At 32.7% G+C, this 23,755-nt stretch overlaps 1 protein-coding gene across 3 annotated transcripts in view; it reads right to left on the minus strand.

Moving 5' to 3' along the window:
* Window positions 1-23,755, minus strand: part of ROCK1 (Rho associated coiled-coil containing protein kinase 1) — a 162,924-nt gene that overhangs the window by 6,693 nt on the left and 132,476 nt on the right. For all 3 annotated transcript variants that reach the window (XM_079108289.1, XM_079108288.1, XM_079108290.1), the window contains 10 exons: window positions 23,571-23,755; window positions 21,656-21,725; window positions 18,702-18,796; window positions 11,870-12,035; window positions 10,749-10,842; window positions 10,404-10,492; window positions 7,287-7,475; window positions 6,136-6,295; window positions 732-802; window positions 436-524 (listed from right to left, as the gene is read on the minus strand). In XM_079108289.1, the coding sequence (XP_078964415.1) occupies window positions 436-524; window positions 732-802; window positions 6,136-6,295; window positions 7,287-7,475; window positions 10,404-10,492; window positions 10,749-10,842; window positions 11,870-12,035; window positions 18,702-18,796; window positions 21,656-21,725; window positions 23,571-23,755 (1,208 nt within the window). The remainder of the gene's footprint in view (window positions 1-435; window positions 525-731; window positions 803-6,135; window positions 6,296-7,286; window positions 7,476-10,403; window positions 10,493-10,748; window positions 10,843-11,869; window positions 12,036-18,701; window positions 18,797-21,655; window positions 21,726-23,570) is intronic.

The following is a 23,755-nucleotide window of genomic DNA, read 5'->3' on the forward strand; positions in this document are numbered from 1 at the left end:
ACCAGTCTCTGAGCTCCTTAAATATGGAACTTAATTATCTTCATAACATACTACTGAATCTATAGAACGAACACCAGGGAAAATTAAAACCCTATACTTACGGGTTTCATTGACATATTACCTAAAAAAACCCCTAGGTATGTTAATAATTCCTCTTAATAATGACCAAAGAATTCATTACTTTTTTTAGATACTCTGAACTCAAAACCACCAAATGCTTGAAATAAAAAATTTGTCTTTCAAGTACATGAATGAGGTACACAAAATTTTCCTTCTCACATTTTGCTAAAGATTTCATACAAAGTTAATAAGTTTAAGTCTGTTAAAACAGAAAAGTAGACAATATTGTTTAAATAAAACAAAATGCAAAGCAAGTCTAAAAATAATTATATGTTAACACTCAAGTTACTTAAAATTCAATCAAGGTCAACTTACTCTATGTCTAATACCATAGATGGATTGGATTGTTCCTTATCTTGTTCATCATTATAGAACAAAATTTTTTTGCTGCTTACCACAACATACTGCAATCAGAAAAAGGGAAGAATTATTATAAGAGCAACATTAGCTTGGTTTAAAGTGATAAGTGTAACATTTGCCAGTTATGTCTAGACTGTACTGTATTAATATAAAACCAAAGTTAATAGTAGAGCAGTTAATACAAGTTGCATGCTTCAAAGTAAAACATATTATAAAATATCAATTAGAAAAAAAAAATTGCTATGTAGTACCTGTTTTTTCCAGCCATATCTTTTGATATTTCCTCTATTTGGTACAGAAAGCCAACCTTCAATTCTTGATTCTAAGAGAAAAAGAATATATAGCAGTTAGTCTTAAAATTGTAAGCAAAGGAAAAACTATTTTAAGTTGTCTGACAGCATGCAGCAACAGGCAATTGAAAACGGCTAAATGAATAAATGCTATAATTTGCTCTTCATGCTTCAGTCACACAAATCAACTTTAATGGCCATACAAATATTGCAGAAAAAGAATCCCAAGCCACTTTTCTCATAAAATGAACATTTAGTACTCAATTACAAAAGTATGAAGTAACAATGTCTGTAAGAGCCAGGCAAAACTGGAATGGATTGCAGCTTAAATGGGACATAATATAGAACACTTTAAACCACTTAACATTCATATAAAAATACTTAGCAAAAAGAAAAAGAAAAAAAAAAGAAAAAATTATGCAGCAAGTGGAACAAATCAGAGCCATGATTTACACAAGAAAGAGCAAGCAAAAGTACAGAAGTGTCCTATTACTCACAGAAGACAAGAATAGAAGATAAATAAATAAGGAATGCAGGCAGAATCAACTAGATATAAAGAATAAGAGACAAGCATTTTATTTGTTTTCTCAGTACAATATTCTGATAAATTTTTTGGTAAAATATTCACAATAATTTTAATTTGATTGTCCAAATTTGACAAGCAAGTTGAAACTAGTGGTGTGAAGCCTTTTAAGTTTGTGATATCATAATTTAACAAACAGAAAAAAAACCCCACAATTCAACTGGTCAACTGCTGATATTTAAATCAGTTTGTGTTACCATAAATTCCCTATTTCAGTCAAGGCCTTTTATAATGATAATCACTGATGTTTACATAAAACTGATGTTTATCAGAAATATCTGGGAATAAAGATGATTCCATTAGAAAGTATTTAAATAAAAATTAAGTATTTATCTATCATATTTAAAACATGAAACAAAAAGGTGACCAATTTTAAAGTATAATGCTACAATGTAATTGATTGTGGATCAAATCATCATCCTAATGGGAACATGTATTGTCTCTCTCCAAATAACTTAAAAGCTGTAAAATTCAGTCTCAGAGAAATAACAACAGATGACATTTACTGAACACTTACTGTCAGGTACTTTACAAGTAACATATTTATTTAACTTCTGTATAGTTCCAAGAATATAGGGTATTGTATTCTTAGGAATAAAGGATAGGTTCTACTGTCATCCTCCATTTACAAATGGAAACAATAAGGCTTAGCAAGGTGAACTAACTTGCCCAGGGCTGCTATTCTATCTGTAACTATAAAAAGTTCAGAGTTCAAACCAAGGCTAATTTCTTTTTTCTTTTCTTTCTTTCATTTTTTTGTAGTTGTCAATGGATCTTTTATTTCATTTATTTATATGTGGTGCTGAGTATCAAACCCAGGACCTTGCACATGCCAAGGCTAATTTCTGAGCTTATGTTTCTGTAGCACAATGATAGTCTGTGTCCCCAAACCAACCCTTGCAGTTCTCTGAATTATGGGTAACATTGGGTAACGTTCCTCCTGTTCCCACTTTTCACCACGTTTAATGTCCCTAAATTTTTGTTATTCATTCATATAAATTGTAGTTATTAGAGGGAATAATAAAACTGAGGTTCAAAACAAATTCTCTTCTGCAACTTTTTTCTTAATTGATTCTATGTAATTTATGAATACTTATTTTGTTTCCTTGTCAATTTTTGAGAGAGCAGGAATCCTAACACTTGTTTTATGTACCTGATAGCATGTGACACACAGAGAAGGTGATTGATAAATTTGTTATTTTGCTATTCTGCTTTTTATCTAAATTAGCAACTAAAGTCATGCTCTGTAAGTAATGGTTACAATTTAACAACCAAACAGGCAGTTTTATATTAAATAAAGTGTAGAAGGCTGCTGGTCATAAATTGATCATTCATAAATACTTTACCTTACAAAAAGAAAAAAATTTGTTGCTAGGAAATTTTTTCCACTCAGCACAAAAATTGCAGTTCTTGTCTTAAAGTATGGTTTGGAAAACATTAAGATGAACAGTAGTTTGAAAAGTAGTCAATATTTGATGATACAAATAAAGCTGATTAATACTAGTTATTCTTTACTGAAAATAAAAGCCCATGATATGCTGATGTTTACACAACATTGTGTATTCCTAAATATTCTACCTTCTGCAAAAATTTCTCTATGAAAATCAACGCCCAAAACAATATATTTTTCTGGATTAAGGTGTGGGTTAGCAACTGAACTAAGCTCTAAGCTCAGTGATACATACTGGCTTCCCCTCTATTTCCTTTCCTTACTCCTTAGGTGCAAATTAACATATTTACTAGTTTTTATACATAAAGACCTTCTCTAAATCAGGACTAGGTGTAATCTAAGTGGCAATCGAAGGTAAAATACTGTACACTCCATCTTTCACATCACAAACACAGAAATTCGTTTCTCCAGATAAGTAAAAGAAACTCATGCTGAGAACTTATTATTATTAATCTTTTTTATTGTGGGGCTATGGATGCAACCCAGGGTCATGTACACGCCAGGCAACCACTCTACCACTGAGCGACATTCCCAGCCCAAAACTGAGAAATAGCATCAATGTTTTGCTATAGAAGTACAACTTGGCTTCAGGTTTTCTAGTATATTTCTAGAACAATTTTAAATTACGAAAAATTAGATAATGCTTTATTGCAAAATCAGCAATAGTTCTTTTCTCCAAAGAGAGAGCCTAATTATATGCAAATCAATAAACATAGCCAATTTAAACATCAAAGCTAACCTCTGAAGACTACCAAAGTGGTTACTAGGATAAACCACATACTATTTAAGAAAGAGAGGCAGAGAAACATTCTAAAATATTTTAAATCATATACAAAAGTGACATAATCAACTAATGTTCAAGAATTCAGATGCAGTGATAATTTCCAAATCACTGGTAGGGTGAAGTCAAAGACCTTCTTACACTCATATACTTGGACGCACACCAAGCATTGAGATCAAGATGTATGAAAAAGAGAATGATGTGAACAATTCCTGAGATAATGAATAGTAATGATGTACTGATGCCAAGTTTTTTTCCTAATGCTTCATCTACTACCTTCTCTTTATATAACTAGGTCAACGGTTCCAAAAGAATGAAAAAGAAAAGAAGAGAAAGTAGAGACTCTTTATTACATCAAAGTTTTTTGTCATTTAGGCAAAAAGCCAACTATAACTCTATGGTACACAGTGTGCTAGGTCACAACCTGCCACAGAGCCAAGAAGAAGATGATCCTTACAAGAATTACAAGAAATATAAGTGCCTTCAGTTATAAGTCACAGAAGGCGTACCATTTTTTTACCCCTAAGATTTTTAGAACCGAGAAATTTAGGAGACTTGATGTAGTTAATGACAATATGCCCACTGAGCAAGTCTACAGAGGTTGACTCCTAGATGTACAGATAATTAAATTAGAATCTTTACATTGAATATTAAATCTTACAAAGAAATAATGAAAGGCATAGTATTAGTTCATTTACCCAACTACTTCGAAAGTCAAATCATTGATTTCTACTTCCAATATGAAAGCTGAGGTTTGAGACTGTTGGATCTCTGTAAAGTTTCAACATTGAGAACACAGTGATGGGAAAAGAATTATCTAACTGGCTTGTTTTATAACAATAGAGAATCACTAGTAGTACTATCATCTGGAGTTTAAAAACTTATAAACAAAATCCGTGAAAATACATTAATATTCTAAGTAATAAACTCAGAATAAAGACAGTAGAAATATTTAAAATGTCTTTGCTAACTGACTCCTAAGTTAATTTATTAGATTGGGATTCTGAAATCTAAAAGGATTCCTGTCCAAGTCTGCCTTTGAATTTAGCTTTCCTCAATATGCCAGGATGGAGAATAAAACTCATCACCTTTTTTTGGAGGTCCCACCAATACATCTTTCTGTTCAATTTGTGTAATGAAATGTCCAAACTAACTCAGAGAAAACTCAGGTGCACGTAAAACATTATAGGTTTATAGGGACATGGGTAGGAATAAAGAAAAAACCCTAGTCAAGATTTTAACTGACATTGAATAGAATTAAGAATTTCTTTACTGCATAAGTATCCCGGGGTTAACAAAGAGGGAATTAAACTATAATTTCAGGTCAAAAATTAAAACAATTAGCCAAAAACCTCTAAAAGTTATCTTTTTACTGATGATTAAAACTAACTTTAGAAAGATATTTAAAAAGCTGAAGCTAGAGGTTCTTGTCAAATCTAAAGTGATCCTCCTATAATGATGTGTTTCTTAAGAGGCAGGTGGTTTCAGAGAGCCAAAAAGTGGGAGAAACAGAAGGAACTTTCCTGTTCTTCCTTTCCCAGATACCAGACTTTGGGCTAGCAAAACCAACAAAGAATGAGGGTAGGGATTGCATGGCATCACATGGTAGGAACTGAATTCACTTCCCAGTTTGAGAGTCAATTTTTTGATCAAGAAAAACAGCAAAGTTTTCTAAATAGTCTGTCAAGTTTATTTTATGAAATTTTCAAAAACAAGCAATATATTATTGATAGAATTCCTATAATAATTTATGCTGCTTTATGAATATCTTATTTATGAATTATGCAGGAAAAACACTAATTAAAATCTACTTTCAAGTTTAAGTTTATCACATCATATAAACCAAACTTCTAAAACCCTGAACTTGGAATGTATAGTATATCAAATGTGCCATGTATGGACACACACAATGAATGTTTTTATATTTATAATCCACTCCTTTTATTTTTACTATAATTAAGCCAATAATGAGGTTGTGTTTATTTTTAAATTGGTTTTCCATTAGCAAAAAAAGAAGATAGAAAAAAGTCTGAAATTCCAGCCACTCGTTTCTGCCTTATTTGGTTCCCTGTTCCCTTACTCTAGCATTGTACCATCCCTTTATGTATTTCTCCAAATTTCAAATTCAACTGTCATATTTAAGTTTAATACTACATTATGTAGGCTTCTATATATAGCGCTTATGGTTTTTATTATGAAGTAAAGTTTTTAGTTTTAGCACAAGAATATATAAAACAACAAACAGCTGCTAGTCAGAAAAGTATAATTTTCTTTAAATAGCAAGAGTCTTCAACTTTCACAGGTAACTCAAAATAGGTTCATAAACTTCTTCAGGTTTCTAGTCAGGTAAATTTTTTAAGCCTAGGACTACTTATAACTGTATTTTATAAAATGCACTTAGTAAACAATTAGCATAGGTCTTGGCTATCAGAAACAATTTCTTCTTAAAAACATCCATGGACAAAAATGAGGTAGAAAACCAAATGGGTTAAAAAAAAAAAATTCCATGATATTTAAGCAAACTTGAATGCCATAACAGAATTACTCTTACCTGGAAGATTTCCATCAGTTTCATCAGCACTAGGAAAACTAGCAACACTAGTAGAATCCGAAAGATCCAAAAGTTTAGCTCTTAATTGCTCAATATCACTCTCTTTGCTAGCCAACTGCATCTGCAGTTCATTCTTATGTGTACATTCTTCTACCAATTGCTGTTTTTGAAAAATATCAAGATAATATAAATAATCAAGGTCAAATAATTTCCATCATTATGGATTAATTGTAATATAAGTAAGTACTCTAAAATGCTAATATGAAAAACTTACTACAAACCATGAATATTTACTACAAAGATTTTATTTTATTCTTTTTGAGACAGGGTCTTGCTATATTATGTTGCCAGGCTGGCCTCAACTCCTGGGCTCAAAAGACCCTCCTGTCTCAGTCTTCTGAGCAGCTAGGACTACTTACCTACTACAACAGATTTTGATGCACTATATAAACTAGGTTCTTTCTCAGAAAAGCAATACTAGGAAAAGCTGCTATTTCTCCTTGCTTTTAGAAGAATTTTTGAGTTTTTTTTTTTTTTAAACATAAGGCATAAAATATGTTAAAGCATTAGGAAATGCTTTTCTAGCTCCATACGAATCAGTTCAAAAGGTACAGAAAACTTCTCCAGATGGTTAAACCATAAACGATGAAGTCAATGCTTAGATCTTAGCCTGTTTTACATCAGAGATCATGTTCACAATTTTATGTTATTAACATGCCAGAAGTATAAAAAAAATTAAACTTGATATTTAGATTTCAGAAGAGTAAATCTTGACTAGAAAAATAAGCTACAATACTTCAAAACCTCTACCTCAACTATAATTCATATTATAACAGCCATATTCCAACTTTAGACTGAAACCAAATAAAGAAAACCCTTGATTTTTATCTCTCAAAGTAGGCCCTCTAAACCAAGCAGCTGCTAATTGGTAAAAATTAAGGTATACCTAATTTGCAGCCATATAGCATCTTTCTAGTTTTTCAAGATAAATATTTATATTAGAGTAATAATGATCAAACTGTGAAGAGTATATATTAATATGAATTTTTTTAAACAAGAAAATTCAATCTAAACAAGATAGATAACAATTATGTAACAACAATTTATGAAAATAAAACTACATGTGCCTGCATGTACACAACAAACCTTACCGCTTGCATGTCATTCAGTTCCTTCTGATGTTTCACTACCATCTGGTTGAATTTCTCTCTTTCTTGGTTGAGTTCCAGTTGCAGCTTCCGATTTTCCTTTTCTTTCTTTCTCAAATCTTGAGTATTAGCTTTCTTTCTATCAATTTTAAAATCTTTGCGATTCATTATTTCTGCCAACTTGTTAACAGCCTATTAAAATATTATTAATAAAGATCTATATTGTAATCATTCAATGTAAATCTCCACTAAAGTGGGTGTGTGTATGTGTGTGTGTGTATTTGTGTGTTTACTGAAGAAGCAGGACTTTTTGTGGACTTGAAAACTGGAACAACCTAATGAAGGTTATGATAGCTGGTAGCACAAGTAAGTAATAATGACTTATCTCACCATTCCAATGTTAAGAACAGATAGTCTTGCAAAAATCAATTCATTGTTCAATAATTAAGCACTGCTTATGTTATAGGCACTTTATTAGACACTAGATATAAAGGTAGAAATATGGTTATGTACCAAAGGCATCTTAGTCTGAAGGAGCTAGACAGAAGCAATACAGTAACAGAATAAATGAGAAGAAAGAGGCACATGCAAGGGTGCTATGGGAACAGCACGCAACTGAGACTTGGAAAAGTCAGGGATGCTTCCTGGAATACCTGTAAATATGTCCATATATGTTTCTTAAAGACAAATAGGAGTTGGATAAGTAAAGAGGAAATAATATAAAGGAGAAAAGCCAGAGATGATGTTAAGGAGAGGAAACAATACATAGGCAAAAGGACCAAGAGAATTTTTTTCCCTCCTTTGGATAAGTAGGAAAACTGGGACAAGGCACCTGACTAGGCAGGTATCCTAAGGCCCTTTTCAAAGTAAAAATGCATGTAAACATGGTTCAGGCTAATTTCTTTTGCCAGAAAGAAAAAAAGTACATTCAAATTAAGATACTATAAAAAGCATGTAAAATTAGTTACATAAACTAAATCCTAACATGTATTTAGTCCAAAAAAATCAAATAGAGATATATCATTAAGAAAGTAAGAAACCTGTGTAAGACCACTTCCTCAAAGATCAACAAAGTCTCCTTGCTTTTCTTTCAATTTGCTAGATGGGTATCATCTTCTATGCTTCCCACATATAAAAACAAACTACATATTTAAATGTAAAGACTGGAATCACATTACACATTTTGTGTTATAATACAATTTAAATTTAATGCTATATCTTATATCATGGGAAATACTATTTTCTCATACATTACACACAAATCTACTTCAGGCAGGGCCTCACACATGCTAGGCAAGAAAACTCTACTAAGTTACATCCTCAGTCCTTTCTCTAAAATTTCTTAAGTTGCTCAGGCTGTCCGTGAACTTGAGGGCCCTTGCCTCAGCCTCCTGAGTTGCTGGGATTACAGGCATGTACTTACTACTACGACCCATTCTTTCATTTTTAATGGCTTCCTTGAATTCTATTATATGAATGTTACATGATTTATCAATACTACATTGATAATTAGTCGGGCTATTTTTATATTTTCACTATTAAAAATGATGCAATAGGACTGGGGATATAGCTCAGTTGGTAGAGTGCCTGCCTTGCATGCACAAGGCCCTGGGTTCAAACCCCAGCACCACACGAAAAAAAAAAAAAAAAAAGCAATAATTACTTTTGTATTTCTTTAAAGCATTTTTAAAATTTACTTCTTTGGAGGCTGGGGTTGTAGCTCAGTGGTAGAGCACTTGCCTAGCACATGTGAGGCACTGGGTTCAATATTCAGCACCACAAAAAATAAAGAAATAAAATAAAGGTACTGTATCTGTCTACATTTTTTTTTTTTTGGGGGGGTACCAAGGATTGAACTCAGGGGCACTAAACCATTGAGGCGCATCCCCAGCTCTTTTTTGTATTTTATTTGAAAACAGAGATCTCACTGAGTTTCTTAGGGCCTTGCTAAGTTGCTGAGGCTGGCTTTAAACTCACCATCCTCCTGCTTCAGCCTTCCGAGTCACTTGGATTACAGGCCTGCACCACCGTGCCCAGCTCTAAAAATATTTTTTTAAATTTTATTTCTTCTAAGCATTAAGTAGAATAAATTCTAAATGTGAAATACTGGGTGAAAGAATATGCACATAAAAATGCTTTATTCTGGGCTAGAGTTGTGGCTCAGTGGTAGAGCACTTGCCTGGTATATGTGAGGCCCTGGGTTCAATACTAAGCACCACATATAAAAAAAATAAAATAAAAAGATCCATTGACTACTAAAAATATATTTTAAAAAAGTTTTATTATATTAAATTCTTCTTATACTTTAATTCCTCAAATAGTATATGAATGAACTTTTCTCACATTCTTGACAAACCGAGGAGTTGTCTTATTTAACTCTGTCAAAAAGATAATTCTACTGTTTTAATTTCTATTTCTTGGTTTATTATTGAGGATGAGCATTTTAAAAATCTTTACTGTTTCTTCACATCTCAATGAAAAAGTAGAAGACTTCTTTCAATTGTTTTTTTCTGATTTATAAATATAAATACTGTTAAATGTTTTGTCTTCGTTCAACTTACGTTGTTCTGAGCACCATAGACACTTGAAATTTACATAAATAAATGTCAGTCTTTTCCTTCATGGTTTTTGTCTTGATATAAAGGTAAGTAAATCAAATGAAATACTTAGTAGGTTATGAAGAATTTGAATTATTGGATAACTTTGTAAAATAATAAGATTTCAAGTTTTAATGGACACAAATATGATCTAGAGGCATCATTAAATTCAAAACAAAATTATATATATACCCCTGCAGTTTCTTACTTATTCCCACATCATCTCTCTTGCTTTCAGTTGACGATTGAAGACATGTTTTCCTATTGTCAACAACAGGTCTTCAATACTGTCTTAAATATATTCTAACGACTGCTAGACAAACTAACTTTTAAAATTAAAGTTCTATTTCCTATGTAACTCATCTGTATTTAGTGGGAAGAGAATTACATTATTTTTCAAATGAAAAACTTGAACCATATTACCTTAATTTTAGGAAAAAATGTACAAGGAATAATTATTAATCTTCCCCCAAAATATGAAACTCAAATACAAACTCACAGAAAATGTTGAAAACATGTATACCTGTGTTTTAAGGGTTCGTTCTGTACTGATATTCTTTTCAAAGGCAGCCTTAAGGTTATTGATCTCCTCCTCCTTCTTCAATTTATATTCTGCCAGTAAATTATATAAAATGTTATTGTATAGCATTAAATAATTTCTGCATTTCAAACTAACATTGTCCTCAATTATTCAAATTACCATGCATTAGATAATAATTTCCTATAACTTCACTAAGAGAATTTGTAAGGCTATGGGACTTATTTAATATATGAAAACGTACTTCAAAAACCAAACACACAACATAAACAGGTAAAGATTAGTCACTGAATTTAATATTATGATTTTTTAAAGAAAAACCCTTCATACCTTCCTCTGCCTTCCTCATTTTATCGGTTAGCTCTTCATTTTCTTTTCTTAATAATTCAATATCTTTGGTTAGCATGCTGTTCGTTTCTTCAAGCTAAACAAAGCATACAAAGGTTTAAGCTATAGTCTCTTTGTTACTCTTATATTTAAAGCTAAAACCTTAAAAATAATACATTTTTCATAGATGAGGACAGGTCAGGCATCACTTAACTACAAAAAAATGCCTACTTTCCAGTTTAAGATAGGAAGACATAATTAAATTGTAGGTATTGTATTAGTTTCTAAAAATTATTTCAGTGTATGCACATATAGCAATCAAAAGAGAAAAATGAAATAGAGAACTAGACTGGAAATCAGGCAATCTGTATTTAATTCTAACTTTACCATTAATCTACTATGTGATCATGGGTAAGTAATTATCCTTATGGGCCTCAGTTTCTTCATCTGAATAATAATGATGAAAATGACAATAAAGTATTTATTGATCAATTATTTAAGTAATGCATTTATTGATCATTTAATCCTCATAAAAATCACATAGAATGGATATTATTTCTACTTTATACATAAGTAATCTGTGGATTAGAGATCACATAACTTCTTAGAGGTAAACTCAGGATTTGAACCCAGGACTGCTTACACCAGAGCACACGATGGTAACTTTGAAACAAAAAAAATCTCTTTGACTCCCACTTTAGTCCCACGATTCTATACATCTCAGGAATAGGTAAGTGTAATACAGATTTTCTTATAGTGGATTTGTAGATTATCCACAAAGAATTTTTCATCTCAAATTGATTTCTCTGAATTTCAAAGAATTCTGCCTCATAAAATCAGTTTCAATATAGTAAAAGAATTATAAATAAACCTAAGATAAACATTTCTTCATATAAAATATAACAATCTATAGTCAGAAAACCAAACCCCAGTATATTGAATAGGAATTTCAATCATTAACAACTGTTTTAGATTGAATAAACTATTTAAAACATGAGCACAGAATAATCACCACAATAAAATGTAAGTATGCATACACGCACATTTACCTTAATGCTTTAATATGTGACCTATTTTGATTTACATCAATTTTAGTCTGCATATACTTTACTTATCACACTTACCCGACTAACAGTGTGATCTTTATCTGTAATCTCTTGTCTATTTCTTGAAGCAGCTTTCTTGCTTTCTTGGGTCAACTCAAAATACTGCTCTTCCAGAAGTCCTCGAGCCAACTGCTCAGACTCCGCTTTTGTTTCTGCTAGATCCAACTGAGTAGAAAGAGTTTCTCTGCAACAGGTTTTTAAAAGAAACTGATAATTCTCCCAACTTAATCAAATGCTTAAAAACACAATTATCTTTAAATGATAAAAAATAATTAAGGATTTTATTGATTAAAATAAACTGAAATCCACTGCAAATTTTCTATACTTCTGAAGCCATCTACATTTTTGTTTGTTTTTTAAATTTATTTTTATTGTAAACATTTGAATAGGAATTTATCGTGGGTTTGAAATAGAAGATAGTAAAGCACAGTGAAAAAGTCACTGGCTGGCAAATCAGGAAGCCAGGCCTGGATTCTTATCCTTATCATTAATTGGGTAGAACTACTGGGCAAAATCCCTACACTTCCTAGAGCTCAATTTATCAAATCAATAAAATGGAAGGGTTAAACTAAATTATTCGTGACATCCCTTTTAAGTGCGATTCAATAAGATCATAAAGACAAAGACTTGTAAACCACTGGAAATGCCTTTTGGAAATTACACTTTAAAAAACTTTTTGCTAGGCTGGGGTTTTGGCTCAGTGGTAGAGCACTTGCCTAGCATGTGTGAGGCACTGGGTTCAATCCTCAGTACCATATACAAATAAATAAAACAAAGGTATTGTGCCCATCTGCAACCAAAAATATTTTTTTAAAATTTTTTTTGCTAAAACAAACAAACAAAAAATCTTTTTGCTTACTCTCCTCAAAGAAAGTCTCTTGGATAAGTTACCTTGTTCACCATTTTATCCCCCTTATACACCATAAGGTACTCAATAAATGTTTTCAGAACAAATGAATTCTGTATCTTATTTTCTAATAAGGGAGTATTAGAAATCAATTTTTCTGCTTTAAACCTAAGGAGGGAGACATATAGTATTTACACACACAGAAAGAATATTCATTCATTTACCTGACAACTATTTATTTGAATATTTACTATGTGCCAAATACTGTTCTATGAATTAAGGCATAATAAAATTCCTTTCAGGAAGCATATATTAGTGTATTATACAATTTAAAAAATGAACAAGCAATATGTAGTATATTAGGGAATAATAAAATGTGGAAAAAGTTGTGAATGTGATCACAATTTTGTTACACAGTAACTGAGAAGGTGTCTCTGTTAAGATGACATCAGAAAAGAGATATGAATAAGCAGTGCAGGTTATCTGGGAATACAATGGTTCAAGCAGAGGGAATAACAAGTAAAACATGCCCTAAGGTTACCTGAAGGAAGTTAACATGAGCAGTGAGAGATGTGGAAAAGTTGTGAGAGATGTAGTAAAAGAAGTAGGGGAGAGAATAGACATTGTAAGGCTTTCCAAGATAATGCAGAGACTTTAGTTTTTCTTCTATACTCTGATGTTTTAAAAAGATCATTCTGGCTGCTCTATTAAGACCAGACAGTAGGGAGGTAACGGCAGAAGTAGAGACACCAGTAAGGAGACTAATAAAATAAACAATTTTGGAGATGGATAGTCTGGACAGTTAATTTGGATAGTTAAGTGGTACAACTGGTGAAAAGTGATCAGATTCCATACACAATTTTTAGTTACAAATGGGAAAATTTGTTAATGGACTTCACAAAGTGAAAGAAAAAAAGAAGAATCTAGAATGACTAATTTTTTTTTAAATTTAAACAACTGGGAATAACAATTGCTAATTTTTAAAATGAGTAAGATAAGGAGGAACAGGTTGGCAAAATGAGGGACTCAGCAACTTTTTCTGCATACATTTAAGTATGGGATGCTTATTAAACATTCAAGAGAGATGTCAAACAGCTGGATATACAAGTTTGGAATTCAGAGAATGTACTTGTACACTGATGCTATTTAAAGCCATTTGGCTGGATGAGAACAAGTAGGGAGTGATCTCTCTTGGGCCCTCCAAACTCTAGTTTTCAGAAAGGATAAGGGCAAATAGCATAGTAAGCTGAGAAAGAATAGCTGGTTTAGAAAGAGGAAAACATTGTATAGTGTCACAGAAAGCAAGTAAAGATTTTGTAAGGAGACTAATCAACCATGTTAAAAGCTACTGTTAAATAAGGTAAGGGTTGAGATTTTACTATTGTCTTTAACTCTTAAGAAGACAAGAGTAACCTTGAGAAGGGCTGTTTTGTTAGAATGATGAAGTCTGACTGGAGTGAACTTAAGAGGATGGGAGAAAAGAACTGAAAATAGCTGAAATGTAACTTTCCAAGTAAGTTTGCTAAAAAAGGAAGCAGAAAAACAGGATGGTAGTCAGAAGTAGATATGCAGTTAAAAGAGGGTTATTTTTTAAGGAGATACTGAACTCTCCATTTATATAACAATGGGAATGACAAAGAAAAGGAAAAAATTTGTAGGAAAGATGAGAGAATTGTGAAGCAGGCAGAAAGGGATGGGACAGAGCGGCTGGAATTTGGTTTAAGAGCGTACTTTGTCCATTTACATCATCAGAAGAAAGACAGGGATTTACAGGTACAGATGCAGTTGGGTTTGTGGCTACCGTGGTAGGAGAGAACAGATGTTTTCTCATTTCTAGGAAATAAGGTCATTAAATGAGAATGAGAAGAAGTTGGATTTGAGGAGAAGATACAAAATACTAAAGAAGAGTAGAAGAGTGAGTACATTAGAAAAAGAAAACACTGACAATGTTATAACTATGAATAATTTTATAACACATGACTTTGGGTACAAGACATTCTTATCTGGGGTTATTGCTTTACATCAGATTCAGATAGAAAGATCTAAGTTATACTTTAAAATGTGAGAAAATGTTTTTATCCTAGAATATATTTCTAAACTTGGTCATGAAATTGCACAAGAAAGAAAGAAATGGTTGAGGGTACAATTATCTGCATCTATATACTTCAAAACTTCTTTACAATTCTCATTGGAAAAGGACCTATCTTTATTATTATTTAAAGTTGCTCTTACCTTTATTCTCCTGTTTTCTCAGAGAACTTAAAACTATCAATAATTCCATTCTTCTTGATTATGAGCAGTACCTTGGTTCTCTTACACTGCTATATTCCAAACTAGAAAATTCTCTGGCCCATGGAAAGTGCTCAGATATTTTATTTATTTGAAAGAACGAATGTGCAACTTTCCCTATACCCCATTTACATATGCCCAAGTTAATGCTATCTTTAGGAAAAAAGATCCATTCTCCTCTAGTTATTGCTTTGTTTTGTCTTAAAAGCCACATCTCTTGAATTTTTTTTTTTTTGGGGGGGGTGTTGGGGATTGAACCCAGGGGCTTGCACATATAGGCAAGCTCTCTACCATGGATCTACCTATATGCCCAGCACTGAATTTTTCAATTTAAAAAAGAGTTTACTGAATACTGTAATGTTGCAGGTACAATTATAGATGTTGGGCCTATACAAATGAATCAGAGCAAAGAATAAAGCTCTATTCCATAGGTATAAAGCTTAAGTTCTAGTGGAAAGAAAAACAACAAATGAGAAAAGTAAGCAAAACCTATAATATGAGAGAAGGAATATAAGTGCTACAAAGAAAAATAAAATAGGAAATGACACATGAATTGAGCAGCAAGGAAATGGGCTTGCATGGGATAAACAGAATTTTGAAAAGTGTAATCAGGAAAGGTCTCTTTGAGATGATGTTTAGACTTAGACTGAAGAGAGTGAACAAGCCATGTGGTCATTTGGAGGAAAATGTTCTGGGCAGAGGGAAGAACAAGTTCAGAATGACAGGTTTGTTGACTAAGAAAGAGTGGGTGTTGTATATACTCCACCTCTATTTCTACCCTTCCCATGCATGCTTTAATTGACTTTAATCTAGTATCTATTCTCATCACTATTTAGTAATTGGTTTCACCCAGCTAACAAACAATCTTGGTACAAATAATGGACTATTTATTTCTTGACCTTCTGAATATCTGGCATTTTAAACCATTTTCTCTTTCTTAAAATATTCAATTCCCCTTAGCTTTTGTACTACCCCCCTCTGACTCTCTTGTGTATTATTGCTGACTTCTTATTTTCTCTACCTCTGTCCATTTGAAAAGTACAGGATTCAGCAGCTCTTCCTCAATCCTGGGTCTTTTGATCCTATACTTGGGGTCACAATTTGGAAGGACTAAGTGTCCACAAAAGTGTTCATCTCTTTCCTTCCAGACAGACATGCATCCATGTGCATGCATGTACATGCGTGCACACTCTCACATGCACACACATACAATTAGAATAGTCTGGATCTATATTGAAAATAAAAATTCAGTTTTCTGGCTTCTCTTGAAATATCAGAAGATCTTGAAATCTTGGGCTAATGTTACCAGGTGGCAGCAAACAGGTAGAACTGAGGACATGAACTCTTTCAGTTTCATATAATTCTAATTCTCACAACTCACGCAATCAAGGTATATGCATTTATCTAACTCCAACTCAGTTACATGTATGGTCTCAAAGGTTCATGAGTTTATCAACTGTGAGATATATCATCACCTTAATAACCTTCATTAGATCTGTTTCCTTACTAAATTCTTAAGCACTTAAAGAACCACAACTTACTAATTGTATTTTTGGCACAAAGTACAGTTGCATAGCATAATAGGGATAATCAATACATTTGTCTTAAATAGATAAAACAAGGGCAAACATATTAGCCCTCTGAAACAATACTGTACATAGGAAATTGGATGCTCTTTTCAAAGTGAAAGCACGTGCACTCCTGGGACTGCACATTACAAAGGTGGATATCACACAAATGGTAGGCAACAAATTAGACTACAATGTCAGACTGACCAGGAAATGTAGCTTTCTAAATTAGACTATAATTATTAGCTCTAACACTTGGTTGACAAATTAATATGCTGATACTTACTGTGATGCTCAATTTTATGGTGATAAGACAGCTCAGTTACAAATCATTGTTGATTCTGTGTCTCAACTATTTTAATAACTCAATTAAGGCCACTTAATCATACAAGAAATGTAATTACTATCAAGGCATTATGCTATTAAAAGCCAATAAGGCTAAACAGTAAAAGTCTGACCCAAGTTTATTTTATAAAATTGTTAAAAATGAATTTAAAATAAAAATTATGTATTTTGGGGCTAGAGGTGTAGCATGTACATGCTCTGAGTTTAATCCCTAGCACCAAAAAAACTTACATATTCTGAAACAAATGAAGAATGTGAAAGTGGAACATCTCCATTTCCCATACCTAAAGTATTAAGTATTCATGGCTGCTAACAATACAAAGAGACAACCAGGTACTGCAAGGTTATATATAAAGTAGACTCTCCTTTCTAAAAAATCAGATTTGAACTCTTATTAATCCTCCCGATCAGGGATGTCCAATTGCTGTTTAAGATGATATAAATATTCTAAATCTGTCTTAATGGGACTATTGAGTACCTATGAAATATAGCAAGTATATCTAAGGAACTAAACTTTTAATTTCATATAAATGAATTTAAATTTAAATGACTACATGTGGCTAGTGGTTACCATACTAGACAGAGTAGCTCCAGATTTAAGTACTGAATTGTAAGAAACACAAAGGAGAGAATGTTCAACTAAACATGGAAATGGAATCAGCAAAATCACCAGTGAGGGAAATGCTACATGCTAAAAGATCTACTTTCAATTTTCTTTCAAAGGAGGTTAAATGAAACAGAATATAATATCAGATAACTAGCTTCAGAATTCATTCTGACCATATCTACTTATGTGACCCAGTTGAGTGAGTCACCATCTTTTTGGGCCTGTCAGCTCAATTCTAAAATGAGGCTGTTACCCTTAAAAAGCTTTATAAGGTTTACTTGTTTGTTTATTTAGTGCTGCTGATGTATTGAACACAGGGTACTGTACATACTAGGCCACTGAATTATATCTCCAGCCCATGTTCTTTTAAGGTATACAAGTAATGGAAATTAACCTGCATCATAATAACTAAGAAGAAGACAAAAACCTTCATCTAACATAAAATAATGATTGCAAATACAGAGTGAGTTACCTGTACACAAATGTCTAAAGTTTGATAGCCCCTTGAAAACAACTTCTTGTCACAGTCTAAAACAGTGAATTTCTATGCAACAGCTACAGTATTAGTTTATTACATTGTTTCCTCACTGTAAAAGTAAATTTCAGCCTAGATTGATTTATTCTCATTAGCCCAGTAAAATGAGTTATACCATTTCCATTAAAATAATGGCGCACCTACTCAATATATGTCATAGTTTACATGAAGTGTCCCCCAAAAGCTCATGTGTGAGACAATGCAATAAAGCTTAGATGTGAAAGGGCTGGGTTATGAAAGCCTTAATCTAATCAGTGCATTAATCCTCTGATAGGGATTAACTGGGTGGTGTCTATAGACAGGTATGCTGTGCCTGGAGAAGGTGGGTCATTGGTTATGCCTTTGGGGTATATATTTAGTCCTTGTGAGTGGAATCTCTCTTTCTGCTTCCTGGTTGTCATGTCCTAAGCTGCTTTCCTCTGTCACAACTTCCACTGTGATATTCTGCCTCACCATGGGCCCAAAGCAATGGAGCCTGCTATCTATGGACTGAGACTTCTGAAACTGTGAGCCCCAATTAAAATTTTCCTCTTTTGAAGTTGCTCTTGTCAGATCTTTTGGTTGCAGTAACAAAAAAGCTGACTAAAACAATATCTTTAAAATTAAATTTAAGAACTTGTTATAGTACTGATTCTTATTCTAAAGCAAAATGGACATACTTTTCATTTTGTAGTTCCTGTATCTTCTTTAAGTTTTCTCTGTTTTTTTCTTCAATTTCTTCTTTAAGTTCCTTTACCTGGGTTTTATAAAGTGTCTACAAAACAAGTAATAAGAAATAAGGGTTTGTAGTGGGCAGCAGTTCAGCAGTTTCTTATAAACAAGAAACACATGTCCAACAATTCTACTCCCAAGTATTTACTCATGACGAATGCAAATATGTCCACAAAGTCTTGTACAGAAATTTCCATTAAAGCGATATTCACAGAAGCTCCAATCTAGAAGCAATTCAGATATTTATTAACCCACTTGTTAAAAAAATTGTGGGGTATTCATACTACTCAGCAATAAAAAGGAATGAACTGATACATACTAGATAAATCTAAAAAATATAATGGTAGGTGAAAGCAATCAGGCATTAAAGAGTACATACTGTTTAATCTCTCACATATAAAATTCTATAATAGGTGAAAATAATCAGTAGTGACAGAAGGCAAGTCAGTAGTTGCTGGCAGATAGAGGTGGGCAGGGAAGACTGACTGCAAAGGGACCACAAAGAAATTTTTTGTGGTGAAGAAAATGTACATATTGTGATGGTAGTTTACATGAGCATACACATCTGTCAAACTTATTGACCTGTACATATCTATTATATAGAAATTACACTTAATAACATAAATTGTATTTATTTGAGAAAACATCTTTAAAGAATCTAGCAAGTACTACTCATGTAAAGTCCAATTCTTTAAGTGAATAATGTTACAAAAAGCACTTCTCTTTTTGACTGGGCTGGATGGAAAGGGTGGTTGAGACACAAGAAGTGTCAACATAAGAATATATACTTACTGTAGTACAATAATTCTCAAAAAATTCATCAGGCTTTTGCCAACTCCATCAACAAATATGAACAGATCAGACTTATATTTTTGGTGCTGAAGTAACAGAGAAAACTTCAGTTCTGATGTCTATTTCCTTTCTTTTTTTAAAAAAACCACCCATTTTAGTTTAAAAGATAAAGAAAAATAGCAAGAACCACAAAGCAGCTCTAGAGGACAACTGTTATGCTGTATACTTTAATTATTTCTCTAGAAATAGGACTTCTTGATGGGAAAAATAAATTTGTATTGTAATGCAAATAAAGGAAAAGAGAGGGCTTACTGTAGTTTAAGTGTTTATAATTTCTAAAATTAAATAATCATTTTTGCCTGTAGGAACTAGATTCTCCTCTCTTCTGACATTAAATCATGAAATTCTATGTGCAATCAGCTAAGGGATAAAAAGAAAAACAATTAGATTTGAAAGTTCAGATTAAAGATAAATTTTAAATTTGGTTCATAATAGCTTATTAATTGAATGATACCAAATAGAATCCTAATTAATGGAATAAACAGAAACTAAGAGATGGGGTCAGGTTTTATATTATTTTGTAGAAGCAAAATCAAGAATCCATAGAAACTACCATAAGCCATTTGATATCCATCCAAAAGTCTGGAGGCACTGCATGAATATTCTGTGGAAGCAGGCAGATAAAGAATACAGGATGCTACAGACCACTATTCGGAAGTTGGTAGCACATACTTGTATAATTAAGGTTAACCTAAACTTAGGGACAGATTTTTCAACAGTACTTTTTTTTTTCTTAAAACTTAAAAGCATTCCAAAAATGGAATTAAACCAAGGGGGGGAAAAAACCAAAAAACAAATCAAAACAAAACAAAAAATAGGAAGTCACTGTGTTTATTAGAAGATAAACAATATATGGAATCAATGTATCATGAAGCTCTAAATTATGCAGAAACTGTATAGAGGTCTAATGGTGTTCAGATTTTTTTTTACTGCAGAAATCACCTCCTGGTTTCTAGGATATGTTCACTAATGTAACCTGAATTCCATGCATTTAATCACACTGACTTTGGCTTGCAGAACAGGTGGCTGTCAGAATAATACTAAGAGCACACTATTAAGCTGAAATGAAATGGCAGAGCAGAAGCTTGGCAACCAAAACAAAACTGAGAGGTTTTAATAAAGCCTCAAAGCATCAGCTGTAAATGTTCATTGTAATAGTGAAAATAGTTTGGTCTACAGCAAATTAAGAGGTAGAATGATAAATACCAAGGAAAAAGCCAAATTCACTTAATGTGGGCTGGGGATATAGCTCAGTTGGTAGAGTGCCTGCCTCGCAAACACTAGGCCCTGGGTTCAATCCCCAGCAAAACCCGCCCCCCCGCCCCCCCAAAAAATTCACTTAATGTGTATATAGATTTAAAACAGAAACAACTATCAACAAACTCAAAGGCCACTTTTTATATGTATAAGTGAGTCAAATAAATGGTTTTCTAATAAGAAAGCAGAACCTTTAACAGTTTTATTTATAGCACTAATTTGATGGTAATTCTGGAAATGTTTACACAAAATGATAATTTCTTCAAGATCATGAACTCAGATTCAGATATGAAATGCAGACATGGGGATGAAAAGGGAAAAAAACTTCACAGTAAGAAGAGTCAGTGTGTAGAAAAAGATCTAAATACCTTTTTTTGTGGGGTGGTGGGTCGGGGGTGGGTGGTACCAGGGACTGAATTCAGCGGCACTTGACAACTGAGTCACATCCCCAGCCTTTGTATTTTATATAGAGACAGGGTCTCACTGAATTGCTTAATACCCTACTTTTGCTGAGGTTGGCTTTGAACTCTTGATCCTCTTGCCTCAGCCTCCCAAGCTGCTGTGATACAGGTGTGCACCACTGCACCTGGCTAAATGCCTTGGTTTTTTATTTTTATTTTTTAAAATAAATAATGTTATTGTATTTTTTGTACCTTTATTTGATTTATTTTAATGTGGTGCCTCACACATGCTAGGCAAGTGCTCTACCACTGAGCTACAATCCCAGTCCCTAAATGCATGGTTTTAAGTCAGGTTTTAAACAGTCTACATGTTAAAAATGATTCTCACTTACTGAGAAATATTGTTCAGCTTCAAGCTGATCTTGTAGCTCCCGCATTTGTCCTTCATTTCCTCTATACTGTCTGCAGATAAAAAGAGAAACAGTAAACAAATGCTTCTATTTATACTAGACTTTATATTATTCTTAGTTTGTTAAAGTTGCTAAAATAAAAAGGTTCCCTGAAACAACATTTGCTTTTTTAAAAATATACTTCAATATACATTAAATTACTAATTAATTTTGTCAGGCCACAATGTCTGGTTCTATCGTGCTCCTTTTGAAATGATGCTATGCAAAGGAGAGGGATTCTTTTCCAATGAAGGTCACTTTCAGGAGATGTTAATTGTGCATCTATTCAAACCACAAATATAAGATTATTTTTTGGTACATTTTTATAGAGAAAAGCAATGACAGGGATTCATTTTAAATCTTATGTAGTAAGTAAACAATTAAAAACAGACAGGAAATATTTAATAAATAATTATTCACTATTACATAGTATGGCTAATTAAGCACAAGAAGGTAGTGGAAATGAATAATTAGAAAAGGAAAAATGAAGGAAAAACAAGAGCAGCAAACTGAGAAAGGAAAAATGTAGAGAGGCAAAAACATGTTTAGAGCACCCACATGAGCAGGACAGGAAAAGACTCAAATGGAATAATGCACTTCGAAGACAGATTTTCAAAGGTTAATAACTTCATCTGTAAGAGCTAAATATGAATATTAGTAATAGCTTTTACTTTTCTACCCAACAAGGCATGTAGTTGATGGAACGTATGTTATAAATATACATTCAATGCTGAGTTGAGAGTTACTTGTGAAGAAGAAAAATGTAATTCACATTAATGAATGAAAGTGGTGGCTCTAAAGGGTGAAAAGAATTTTATCAATATAAATCCAACTTTTCTTTTCTTTCTTTTTGTACTGGGGACTAAACCCAGGGGCTGATGTCTGCTAGGCAAGTGCACTCAGTTACATTCCTAGCACATCCCCTGCCTCAGCCTCCTAAGTAGCTGAGATTACAGGCATTCACTCCTGTGTCCTGCTTAAATTCAACTTAATAAAAACGGACAATTTTATCCAAGGAACATTGTTCTGCAAATAAAAATGGCAGGTGAAAATATCGCAAAACAAATTTGAAGGAAATAAAAATGTATGAGTTGGCATAAAATATACCATCCTCGATACTTAACTTTTGAAGTTTCTTTGTAAATTCAAAGCAACATGGATACTCCACTTCAAGCACACAGATACATCACTTCTCAAGAGTAATACAAAAAGAAAAAAGGCACTTTGCACTCTAACATGCAGCAAATAAATAAACAAAACAAAACAAAACAAAACCCTCAAAGACTCATCACGTCTAATTCTAGTCTCCAAAATGAAGAAACCCTGAGCATTTTCTTCATAAAAAGAAATTTATCAGGGGAGGGTGGGAATGCTGGGAAGTGAATTCTGGCCAAATTATATTGTTATATTGTATGAGTGTGTGACTATGTAACAAATCCCATCATCACGTACAACTACTATGCACCAATTTAAAAAAAGCGGATAAAGGAAAAGAAAAGGAAAAGAAAATTATCCCTGATTTTTATAAATAGTCTGAAGAAATGTGATGACTTTTATGGATATAAAAAAATGAGAAAATTGTGGTTTTTCCATCATAAACACACTTATTATAAAGTTTGAAGTCTATCTTTTCTTGTTTTTAGACACCTGTATTTTTAATTTAGTAAATCTCCATTCCAAAGCCTAAACTCCTTTGCAAACCTTCCTTGCAAGCAATTTCCTCAATTTCTAAGTGCTTTTTTCTGACTTCCCTTCAGAAACTCTGAGTATATAATCTGAACACACATAGGATATCAAACACATGAGCCAACATTGAATACAAGAGAAAGAAATCACAATGATATTTTCAAATACTTACTTTGTAAGCTGAGCTAACTCAAATTCTAACAATCTCTTTGCTTCCAATAAAGTATTTATTTCCTGTTTCATCTGCTTTTCTAAACCTTTTAAATTATCTGCCTCAAATGCTTGAGTCTTCAATTCATTTTGTAACAACAGTCGCTTATTGGATTCTTGTTCCAATTGCAGGCTTAGATTCTTAAC

The sequence above is a fragment of the Sciurus vulgaris genome, assembly GCF_902686455.1.
Source record: "Sciurus vulgaris genome assembly, chromosome: 13".
Classification (NCBI taxonomy): Eukaryota; Metazoa; Chordata; class Mammalia; order Rodentia; family Sciuridae; genus Sciurus; species Sciurus vulgaris.